The sequence below is a fragment of the Pogoniulus pusillus genome, chromosome 35 (assembly GCF_015220805.1).
Source record: "Pogoniulus pusillus isolate bPogPus1 chromosome 35, bPogPus1.pri, whole genome shotgun sequence".
In the NCBI taxonomy this organism is placed as follows: Eukaryota; Metazoa; Chordata; class Aves; order Piciformes; family Lybiidae; genus Pogoniulus; species Pogoniulus pusillus.
The window spans coordinates 13,122,458-13,134,569 of record NC_087298.1 but is presented as its reverse complement, the minus strand read 5'-3'; the positions used below and the strand labels follow the sequence as shown (position 1 = coordinate 13,134,569).

The following is a 12,112-nucleotide window of genomic DNA, read 5'->3' as shown; positions in this document are numbered from 1 at the left end:
AAGACTCCAAGGGGACCTCAGAACTGCTGCCAGTGCCTGAAGGGAGCCTGCAGGAAGGCTGCAGAGAGACTTGGCTGAGGGTGTCTGGAGACAGGACAGGGAGAGTAGGTTTAAAACAGACTTTAGGAAGAAGTTCTTCAGTACAAGGGTGGTGAGACTCTGGAATAGGTTGTCCAGAGAGGCTGTGACTGCCTCCTCCCTGGTGTTCAGGGCCAGCATGGATGAGGCCTTGGGCAACCAAGTCTAGTTGAGAGGTGTCCCTGGGCATGGTGGGGAGGTTGGAGTAGCCTGTTCCAGACTCTCACCACCCTCACACCAAAGAGCTTCTTCCTCAGCTCTAGTCTAACCCTGCTCTGCCTCAGCTCCAAACCATTTCCCCTTCACCTGCCTCTAGTCACAGAGAAAGCCAACAGAATTTCAGCTCAGAACTTCCAAAAAGGATGAACAGAACCCCAAGGAAACCTGAAAAAAGCAGTTGCAGATTGAGTCCCTTCCCCAGAAAGCGACACTCAGGCTCCCTCCACTCCTGCAGTGCTCTGCAACAGGTAAAGCCCTGCTGGCAGCCTGCAGATCCCTCACAAGCAAGAAATGCTCTTTGCAAGGCAAGCAACAGACCCAGCTGAGGGCCATTTGCGTTACCACCCTGACTGACAGTGAACTTCCACTCATTTCTCTGCTGTGAGGAGCCAGGGAGAGTTCCTACCACAGAGAGATGTCACCAACAGATATCTTTAGTGCTTGTGGGGCAGGGAAAAATACTGCACTGAGAATAAATTTAGCAATTGTTTCCAGTTTCTGCTTTTCCAGGGGCTGAGGCACGACCCAGCTGCTTCACATTCCAGCAGGCTTCAGCTGTCTTTTTACTCCACTCCTCATCCACTTTCTTCTTGCAACTGCTACAACCATCTGAGTCCTGCAGCAGTTATCCACAGGCCACATTTCTCAGCACTGCAGGCTCAGAGCTCTGTCTGGCACAGCGAGACACAAAGCTCCCACAAAGATGGGAGCTCTCTGGCCTCCTGAGCTGGTCCTCTTTTGCCACTTTCCTTACGAGCAGAGTCCTCCTGGAATTACCCTGAGATGTTTACACCACCAACACTAAAGGATGAGACTTCAGAGGTGAAGCTGCTTATCAGGCAAACTCTTATCACACAACAGAGGGGGTTGGAAGGGACTTCAGAGCTCACTGAGAACTGCTTCTAGGAGTAAAAGGTGAAGACAAAAGCATTTCCAGTCTGCTGGGAATAAGCACATGCAGCTGAGGCCCGAGCAGAGCAGACTGCACCACTCCAGCCAAGCCTCAGCAGTTTCCAGGGGACATAAAAACCCTGCAAGATAATACAAGACGAAGACTAAAACAGCAAGGAGAAGAAAGCCCTAAAGTATGGCACCCTTCTGGTCTTTGGTTTACCAAAGGGTGCTCCTGGGCAGACCTGCTTCGTGCAAGAGCTTTGGCAGTGGACCTCAGAGCATCCAACTGCTGCCTGATTCTCCCTGAACCAGTGCACAATAGTCCAGCCCCTGGAGCATGTAAATCCATCAGGTAAATACAGGAATCCATGGATTGCCATGGCAACAGGAAAGCCAGCAGGATCTGTGACCTTCTCTACTCCTGCTTGGCATCCCCAGCTTGGCTTTTAGCTCCAAACCATCCAACTAAATAGGGCAAGGCCAGATATTTCCTGACAGAGAGGAAAAGTCACAGCTTAAAGAATCATAGATTCAACCAGGCTGGAAGAGAGCTCCAAGCTCAGCCAGCCCAACCTAGCACCTAGCCCAACCAACCAACCAGACCATGGCACTAAGTGCCCCAGCCAGGCTTGGCTTCAACACCTCCAGCCACAAAGACTCCACCACCTCCCTGGGCAGCCCATTCCAATGCCAATCACTCTCTCTGACAACAACTTCCTCCTCACATCCAGCCTAGACCTGCCCTGGCACAGCTTCAGGCTGTGTCCCCTTCTTCTGTCCCTGGCTGCCTGGCAGCAGAGCCCAACCCCACCTGGCTACAGCCTCCCTGCAGGCAGCTGCAGACAGCAATGAGCTCTGCGCTGAGCCTCCTCTGCTGCAGGCTGCACCCCCCCAGCTCCCTCAGCCCAGTGCTGGGTGCCTGTCACAGATGCTAAAACCATTCCAGTGCCATTCCTACTCTTCCACTCAGTGAGGGCTCTGCTTTGAAACAGTGTTTGGAAGTGTCTGGCTGAGGCCAAAGGAGTGGACACAACCCACACCATCCTATCCTCCACCACCAGCTGGCTCCTCTGCTCTCCAAAGCACTGCCTTGGATGGCTCCACAGTGACCCTTCTGTTGATTAAAGAGCAGCACTGAGAGGCTCCAGAGGGAGCCTTGTCTGCTCCTCCTGGGTGGACAGGATGGAAGCTGTTATCTCTAACCATTCCTTATTGCTTTTTATTAAGTGCCAACAAGGTGCTGCATTTATGCACCGAGGGAGCAAATGTGTGGAAGATCTCCAGGGACCTAACCCCACCAGGTGATGCTTTTCTTCCCTAGCAGCCTGACCAGATGAACATGCTCAGGCTCTAAGCCTGCAAGTGTTCAAAGCTAGGCTGGATGGGGCCTTGAGCAGCCTGATGTAGTGAGAGGTGTCCCTGCCCATGGCAGGTGGATTGGAGCTCAGTGATCTTTAAGGTCCCTTCCAACCCAACCCATTCCAGGATTCAGAGGATCACAGAATGGTTTATGTTGGAAGAGACCTCAAAGCTCAGCCATAGGCAGGGACATTTCCCACTAAAACAGGTCACTCAAGGCCTCATCCAGCCTGGTCCTGAACACCTGCAGGGAGGTTGTGGAGCACAGAAGCACCCAACCTGATCTTTGATCAGGTTGGGTGCTTCTGTGCTCCACAACCTCCCTGGGCAACCTGTGCCAGCGTCTCACCACCCTCAACCTGTGCCAGTCTCTCACCACCTTCACTGCAGACTTCTTCCTAACATCCAATTTCAATCTCCACTCTGCCACTTCAAACCCATTCCTCCTCCTCCTCTCATTCCCAGACCTTGTCAATAGTCCCTCCCCAGCCCTCCTGCCGCCCCCTTCACATCCTGCAAGGCCACTCCAAGGTCTCCTCCAAGCCTTCTCTTCTGCAGGCTGCACAGCTCCAACTCTCTCAGCCTGTCCTCAGAGCAGAGCTGCTGCAGCTCTCTCAGCATCTTCATAGCCTCCTCTGGACTGGCTCCAACACTTCCATGTCCTCCTTCTATGAGTCTATGAGCTGAGAGTCCAAGCAAAGCCCAAGCCCTTTCCAAAGCGTGCCAGGATGGTTTGTTAGCAGGCAACAGCCTCTCTTTTATTTACAATGTAATGGAGTTTGCATCCATTTCCTTTCCCAGAAGAAGAAAACAAATTCAACTGTACCCAAGCAGGCAGACCTCAGCCCTGGCAGCGTTTGTTCTGTGACTCTCTCTCCTTTGTTCTGCTACTGTATACATTTTGACAAATATTATCCCAGAATTACTGTGGTGTTTATTTGGTGACGCCATTAACCAAACTGGTTGTGTCAAGCAGGAGTTCAAACACTCAAGAACAGCAATCAAGGCTCCCAACAGCTGGCTCCCAGCCCTCCTCCGCTCCCCAGCCCTGTCTCTCCCCCTCCAGTTTACATGAGGACTGGTTTTGGGGGTGTTTGTTAAGCACACTTGATAGAATCACAGAATGGTAGGGGTTGGAAAGGACCTCTGGAGATCATCCAGTCCAAGTCCCCTGCCAAAGCAGGATCACCCAGGGCAGGTCACACAGGAATGCATCCAGATGGGGCTTGAAAGTCTCTAGAGGAGGAGGCTCCACAATCTCTGTGAGCAGCCTGCTCCTAGGCTCCAGCACCCTCACACCAAAGAAGTTTCTCCTCATTCCTGGGTTCCAGTTTGTGTCCCTTGTCAGGACACCACTGAAGAGAAACTAGCACCTGGGAGAGGACTCTAAGATCACCAAGTCCCACCCTCTACCCAACATGTCCACAACCACCAGACTATGTCCTAAAGTGCCACATCAACTCATTAGAGAATCACAGAGCATCAGGGGTTGGAAGGGACCTCCAGAGATTGAGTCCAACCCCCCTGAAAGAAAGGAAAGTACAGGCAGCTGAAAGAGGGCAGCTCCCCAGACCCACAGCTCCTCTCGCCCTGCAAACCAGCACCACGAAACACAGCAGCAGCAGGAGCACCTCTGCACCAGGCTTCACCCACTGCACCTTCACACCTCCACCCTTCCAGCACTGACCTGGGGCTGGCTCCTGCATGAAGCCTCCAGCTCCCCAGTGTGCTGCAAGGTCAGGCTGTGCAGTCCAGGGGGGGCTGGGTGGTATTTTTGGCCTTTCTGCTCTCCTGTTTATGGAACCATGCTGCATTTGTGTGTGTCTAGAGTCATCTTCCTGCCTCTCAGCTCCTCAGGCTGCTGCACTGCTCTGCAGTTATATTTACTATTCTCACAGGGTTATTTACTGCACATGAATAAACAAACCATGATCACTTATTTATGTCTGCCACTGCTGTCTGCACAGCCAGCAGCACCTCCCAAAATGCCAGCCCAAACCCACTTGCCAAAATCCAAACTCAAACCTACCTACCAAAATGCAAACTAAAACCCACCTGCCAAAATCCAAACCCACCTCCCAAAATGCCAGCCCAAACCCACCTGCCAAAACCCAAACCCAAAGGCACCTGCTGAAATGCCAGCCCAAACCCACCTCTAGCATAAGCACAGCATCACAGAGTTGCCTCCACTGGAACTGACCCTCAGGACTGAGTCCAGTCACTGCTCTAAGGCTGACAAGTGCCTGCCTAAACCTTGTCCCCAGGCACCACATCTACACAACTCTGAAGTATCTCCACTCCCCCCCCCCAGCAGCCTGCTCCAATGCCTGGCAACCACCTCAGTGAACAAATTCTTCCTAACATCCAACCTCAACTTCCCCTGGTGCAACCTGAAGCCATTTGCTCCTTGGTTAAACAGACCAACCCCAGCTCACTGCAACCTCCTCTCAGGCAGCTATAGAGAGCAACGAGCTCTGCCCTCAGCCTCCTCTTCTCCAGACTAAACTCCCCCAGCTCCCTCAGCTGCTCCTCCCCAGCCCTGTTCTCCAGACCCTCCCCAGCTTCCTTGTCCTTCTCTGGACAAGCTCCAGCACCTCAGTGTCCTGGATTGGGTGGCCCCAGGTCCGTCTGTGCTGCCAACACCTCCCCTCCTCAGCACCCACCTCCTGGACAAACAGTTGCAGTGGGGTTCAAGAGGAGCACTGAGAAGACCAAGGCAGGAGCCAAAGCAGAGCCCTGCACTGGGGCAGTGTGAGGGATGATCCCTGGGCTGGACCTGGGTTACTTCTGGGCTCCCATTTGTGCCGTGCTGGGCACACAGTGCCAGGCCCAGCGCCGGGAGCTGGAGCCCTGCCTGCGCTCGCTGCCAGCCTGCTTCTGCCCAGGGCGGCTCCAGAACCCACAGCCTGGGAAAACAGAGGCAGGTACAGAGCAAAGGCAGATTCAAACGGCCCTGCTGAGCCCACACCTGGAACACTGCGCCCAGCTCTGGGCTGCCCAGCTCTAGACAGGCAGAGAGCCCAGCAGAGAGCTGTGAGGATGATGAAGGAGCTGGAACTTCTCTCTCAGAAAGAGCCGAGAGATCTGGGGCTGTTCAGTCTTGAGGAGGCTGCAAGGGGATCTGATCAGTGCCTATAAATACATGAGGGGTGGCTGCCAGGATGAAGGTGCCAGGATGAAGGTGCCAGGCTGTCTGGAGCTGCCCACTGATGGGACAAGGAGCAATGGGTACAAGCTGGAGCCCAGGAGGTTCTGTCTGAAGATGAGGAGAAAGTTTTTTGGTGTGAGGGTGCTGAAGCCCTGGAGCAGGCTGCCTGGAGAGGCTGTGGAGACTCTTCTGGAGATGATTAAACCCCACCTGGATGTGTTCCTGGGTGACCCTGCTTTGGCTGGGGGGCTGGACTCAATGACCAGTGCTGGGCACAGTACTGTTCAGTATCTTTACTGACGATCTGGAGCAGGGCATTGAGTCCAGCAGCAGTGAGTTTGCAGATGACACCAATCTAGGAGCAGCTGTGGAGCTGTTGGAGGGTAGCAGAGCCCTGCAGAGGGACCTGGCCAGGCTGCATGGGTGGGCAGAGGCCAATGGGATGAGACTGAACAAGGCCAAGTGCAGGGTTCTACACTTTGGCCACAACAACCCCAAGCAGCACTACAGGCTGGGGCCAGAGTGGCTGAGAGCAGCCAGGCAGAGAGGGAGCTGGGGGTGCTGGTAGAGAGGAGCTGAAGATGAGACAGCAGTGCCCAGGTGGACAGCAGAGCCAATGGCATCCTGGGCTGGCTCAGGAGCAGTGTGGGCAGCAGGACAAGGGAGGTTATTCTGCCCCTCTGCTCAGCACTGCTCAGGCCACACAGCTTGAGTGCTGTGTCCAGTGCTGGGCTCCTGAATTGCAGAGAGATGTTGAGGTGCTGGAAGGTGTCCAGAGAAGAAGGGCAGCAAGGCTGGGGAGGGGCCTGGAGCACAGCCCTGGGAGGAGAGGCGGAGGGAGCTGGGGGGGTGCAGCCTGCAGCAGAGGAGGCTCAGGGCAGAGCTCATTGCTGCCTGCAGCTGCCTGCAGGGAGGCTGCAGCCAGGTGGGGTTGGGCTCTGCTGCCAGGCAGCCAGGGACAGAAGAAGGGGACACAGCCTGAAGCTGTGCCAGGGCAGGTCTAGGCTGGATGTGAGGAGGAAGTTGTTGGCAGAGAGAGTGATTGGCATTGGAATGGGCTGCCCAGGGAGGTGGTGGAGTGGCTGTGGCTGGAGGTGTTGCAGCCAAGCCTGGCTGGGGCACTTAGTGCCATGGTCTGGTTGGTTGGGCAGGGCTGGGTGCTAGGTTGGGCTGTCTGAGCTTGGAGCTCTCTTCCAGCCTGGCTGATTCTCTGATCTCTGAAGGTCCCTTCCCACCCCTACCACTGTGATTCCATGGTGGCAGAAGCACAGACCTAGGTCCAGAACAAAGCCAGGATCAAATGACCAAACCTGGACAGCTTCACTCCTTCGGAAGAGGAACCTTCCCTGAGCGTGTGGCTGCTGTCCTGGGCAGCCTGACCACTGCCCCTCACACCCCCGACCCCAGCCAGAACCTGCCGAGCTGCTGCTCCTCACAACAACACATCCCAAACAGCATTGATTTCCCCCCCGCTCCTGCTAATTAAATGCAGCCTAATTAAACCAAATAACTTCACTGCCTGATTTGCAAAGCTCTAATCGAATCTTTAAGCATACTGCTCCCGCTGCATGGGAAAAACAGAGGCATTCAAAGCATCTAAAGCGACCCCTGAGAGCCAGCCGCAGCTCCAGCGGCACAGAGAGACAATCCGAGCCCCGCTGGAGCGCAGGAGGCAGCTCAGCAGCCTGCCCCGGCTCGGCGCTAGGCGAGCACCCAGGCGAGGGGAGCGCTTGGCAGGAGAGAGGCAACCCCGAGCAAGCTCCCGCTGACATTTGCGCAGGGCTCGCCTCTTTTTCCCCCAGCACAAGCACCCGAAGAGGAAAGTTGCCGAAGTTGCCATTAATCGGTGTGGGTAGGCCCCAGGGCGCTGCAGTGCCCAGGCTCTGCTGATGCTCTGCTGCACGGGAAGGGTGGCAGGCTGCGGGGAAACGAACAAAAACCGGAGGAAAAAAGCGGGGAGAAAGGGAACAGGCAGAGGAGAAGACAAAAAGCCTGACCACGACGGCGCCCAGGCAGCCCCGGAGCGGAGCCTGGCAGCGGGGCCGCGGGCAGAGCATCCCCGCTCCGCTCCGGGCCCAGCCCCGGCCTCGGCCGGGGCCCTCCGCCTCCGAGACCGGACCCTTCCCCGACCCTGGCCGCCGAAACCCACCGGGCACACTGAGGGGACCCTGCCCACCTCCCCCAGCCCCACCGGGCCCGCCAGGCCCGCGGCCGGCGCCTCCGGTAGCTGCAGCGGGCCGCGGCGGCGGGCGGGCGGGAGGCGGTGAGTGCGCCCAGCCCGGCGGGCTCCCCTCCGCCGCCGCCGGGGCCTCCCGCGGCCGCTCACCTGCTTTCTCGATCTTGCCGGACATGTCGGAGCCGGGGCTCGGCGCTCAGGCCCGGCCGCGCAGGTAGCCGGTTTGTGCGGCCGCGGCGCGGGGCTGGCAGCCGCCGCGGCCGCCTTCCGTCTCCCTCCGTCTCTCCTGCCTGCTGAGGGCCGACCGGCCGCGGTCCGGGAGCGGCGCTGCTGCCGCGGTGGCCTGTGGAGCTGCGGCGGTGGCGGCGCAGGCAGCGCCCGCCCCCCGCCCGCTCCGCCGGGCCGCCAGGGGGAAGAGCGCCCGGGGGCTGCCGCCGCACGCCGCCGCTCCGGCCCGCAGCGCCCCCTGCCGGCCGCGCCGCGGAACAGCGGCAGGGGCGGCGCCGGCGGCGGGCAGGGCCCCGCCTACCGCAGCGGCTCGCAGGCTGCGGGCGGCCGGGCCGGGGGCGCCGCTGCGGGCACGGCTGCTTGCCCGCGGCTCCACGGAGGCCCTGCGGGAGCCCCGAAAGGAAGAGGCGGCTCAGGGGCAGCCCTGGGACTCCTGCAGTCACGGAACGGCTTTGGTCGGAAGAGACCTCTGAGGTGATCGAGTCCAACCGGTACTGCAGCACGGCCAGCGCGCCCCGGGCCGTGCCCCTCAGCACCGCATCTGCAGTGCCTCCAGCGCTGGGCACTCCACCACTGCCCTGGGCTTGTCCAGGGCTGGACAAACCGTTTGGAGGGGAATTGCTTCTCGTGCCTGGCGGGCATGGCCCCAGGCACCCTAAGTGCATTGTGAGCTTACTGGAACATTGACTCGCTTGTGCAGCTTCATTGGGCCAGCTCAGTGGCGGCAGCACCTTCACTTGCAGCCAGTGCCCTGTGCTACGGCGCCAATAAACCTCTGCAGCCTGCTGAGCCCGCAGAGGCTGTTTACAGCTCTCTAACAGGAGGCTGGAGCCAGGTGGGGATCCGTCTCTTTTCCAAGGAACGAGCAAGAGGACAGAGGGAAATGGCCTCAGGTCGCCCCAGGGTAGGTGTAAGTTGGACGTTAGAAGAAGGTTCTTGACTGAAAGGGTTCTCAGGCACTGGAACAGGCTGCCCGGGGAGGTGGTCACGTCCCCGTCCCTGGAGGTGTTTAAAAGCCACTGGCGGCGTTGCTGAGGGACAGGATTGAGCACCAGCCTCAGTGGAGTTAAAGAACGGTTGGACTGGGTGACCATAAAGGTCTTTTCCAGCCCAGATGACTCTGTGATCTTTCACCTGAACCATGCAGGTGGCTGCTGTTTTGGTAAGGTTTGAAAGGGACTCTCTCAGCTGTTTTCAGCCCCTCATACACCTGGGGCTGGGCACAAGCTATAGGAGTCACAGATTGCACTGGGCTGGAAGGGACCCTCGAAGCTCATCCTGTCCACCCCCCCTGCAGCCAGCAGGGACACCTCCACCTGGATCAGGCTGCCCAGGGCCACAGCAAGTCAGGACACCTCTAAGAGAGGAGGTGTGCACGTTTCTCTGTTAATTCTGTGTGGGTGGAGAGATCCGGGGTGCATCTGCATAATAAACCCAAAGAAAAAATACCTGGGGGCAGATTCTCCTCTCACTCACCCTGGTGTGAAGGTGCCTGTTGTGTAGCCACGCTGAGCTGACTCACTCCTATCGGTGATAGTAACCGAGAGCTGTAGTGGTTGGCGCTGGTGCGAGCAGCCCTGGCTGTGAGTACACACAGGAAGCAGAGGGGTGAAGCAAGAAGCTGCTATTCTTACACCCTGCGTTCTCGGGCTTGGCTGAGGAAGAAGCCTGTGTGCAATAATGCGAGATAGGAACAGAACAGCTCCTAAATTGGAAGGTCTTTACATAGTCTCTGTTATAAAAAGCCCTCTTCTGCCCAGGATGTGTTGCCTCCGGGGGATGCTGGAGCTCCTCTCGTGCTCTCTGCATTCAAGTGTAAAGCACAAGGCTGGGAAAACCTGATGCTTCCCCAGATCCCATCAAGTCAGCTGGGGAAAAACACCCCAGAGCTGGATGTGTGACTATAGATGTGTTGTTATCACAAAGTCATAGAACACTTTCAGTTGGGAGAGAGAAGTTTAAGATCATCCCAGTCCAACCTTCAGCCCAGCACCACCATGGTGTGATGGTTTGGGTGTTACTCGCCCCCCCCCCCCCCCCCTTAGGAAAATGTGTGTTGGTGCTCTTGTTTTTATCCATCTCAGCAAGCCTATCAGTGCAGCAGACATCACCACTGTTTCCTTTTCACAGCCTAGCATCGAATTCCTCTCACTAAAGTCTCCCAGCTAGGCTCAGACTGGCACACATGGTCACAAAACGATGTCCTCAAGTGCCATGTCACCGAACTTTACATCTGACCCAGCGACCGGGGAGGTCGTGCAAGAAACGCCAGGAGTTGCCGAGCTGTGCCACCAGAGCAGAGTTCTCCTGCCCTCTAGTGCCCTGCTTCTCCCAGCCCAGGCTCTGCTTTCCTGCTCTCCTCTGCCGTCGGGAGCTGGGGCGATGCAGGGTCGGTCGCGGCGGCGATGCCGGCGGTTGGCAGCCGCCCAGCCCCACCCGCAGCTGCCCGAGTGGCTTTCAGCCGCGGGGGCTCACTGGGCTTATGCAGGGAACCGCAGTTCAGCCAACAACCTTCCTAGGGCAGAATCACGCAGTTCAGGTTGGGAGAGAGCTTCAAGTCACCAGCTCCACCCATCAGCCCAGCACTTGTCAGTACAAGTCCACCACCAAACCACATCCCTCAGCACCACGGCTTGGAAACGTGCCAGGGATGGGGACTCCACCACTGCCCCGCTCAGCCTGGGCCAGGGCTTGACAACCCTTTGTGGGAAGAAGCTCTTCCTCATGTCCAACCTACACCTCCTCTGGCATAGCTTGAGGCCGTCCCCTCTCATCCTATTTCTTGTCACTTCAGAGAAGAGAGCAACCCCCACCTGGCTTCACCTTCCTCTGGGAGCTGTAGAGAAGGAGGAGGTCTCCCCTTGCATGGTGGTTTCTGGGCCAGCATTTGCTTTCTTGATGCTGCTGGTCAGCATGGCTGTGAGCTGGCTAAGAAACAAGCAGCTCCCTGTGAAGTCTTATTCCATGTGCACAAGGATCTCCAAGTGACAGCCACAGCACAGTGACCTGATGTGCCCTTACCACCACACAGGCTCAACCTTTGCAGCTGGAAAGATTGTGGGGGGAGGAAATACAGTGGAAACAGCTAAACAGGGGAACATAAACACATAAATTCCCTAAATAGGGAGCACAGCCCTGTGAGGAGAGGCTGAGGGAGCTGGGGGGGTGCAGCCTGCAGCAGAGGAGGCTCAGGGCAGAGCTCATTGCTGCCTGCAGCTGCCTGCAGGGAGGCTGTAGCCAGGTGGGGTTGGGCTCTGCTGCCAGGCACCCAGCACCAGAAGAAGGGGACAGAGGCTCAAGCTGTGCCAGGGCAGGTCTAGGCTGGATGTGAGGAGGAAGTTGCTGGCAGAGAGAGTGATTGGCACTGGAATGGGCTGCCCAGGGAGGTGGTGGAGTCTTTGTGGCTGGAGGTGTTGAAGCCAAGCCTGGCTGGGGCACTTAGTGCCATGGTCTGGTTGGTTGGGCAGGGCTGGGTGCTAGGTTGGGCTGGCTGAGCTTGGAGCTCTCTTCCAACCTGGCTGATTCTCTGATTCTAAAGCAAGAGGGCAAGAGTCTCACTTCTTGGTTATGGCTGCAACTCCTCTGAGGTCTGCAGTGCTGGGAAAAATAGTGCTGAGATGCCAGCACATAGAGGAGGAGAGGAATTGCTCAGGGAAGGAGAAAATAATATGATTGCAGGGGACAGGCTCTGGATGAGAGACTCAGAGGGAGAGTGCAGAAGGGGACAGAGCTGGGAGCTGCAGTAAGCACAGTGTCTGCATCAGTGCCCTGGGAAAATATATACCTGGTGACATGGACCCGTTTGAGCGTCTCCAGAGGAGGCCACGAAGCTGGGCGGGGAGCTGGAGCAGCTCTCCTGTGAGCACAGGCTGGGAGCGTTGGTTGGGGGTGTTCAGCTCGGGGAGAGAAGGCTCCTGGAACGCTGCTCTGGCGGTGCCAGCTGCGGGACAGACCCTGGCGGGCACAGCTGCGGGAGCGAGAGAAGCTCTCACTGCTGCTCTGGGAGGACG

General features: G+C 57.5%; 1 protein-coding gene across 1 annotated transcript in view; it reads right to left on the bottom strand.

Annotated features, from left to right (window-relative positions):
- The window catches only part of RAPGEF1 (Rap guanine nucleotide exchange factor 1), a 91,430-nt gene extending 83,182 nt beyond the window's left edge, over nt 1-8,248 (bottom strand). The window contains exon 1 of the mRNA XM_064170855.1: nt 8,025-8,248. Coding sequence (XP_064026925.1) covers nt 8,025-8,049 — 25 coding nt within the window. The 5' untranslated portion in view covers nt 8,050-8,248. The remainder of the gene's footprint in view (nt 1-8,024) is intronic.
- Nucleotides 8,249-12,112: the final 3,864 nt, after the last annotated feature.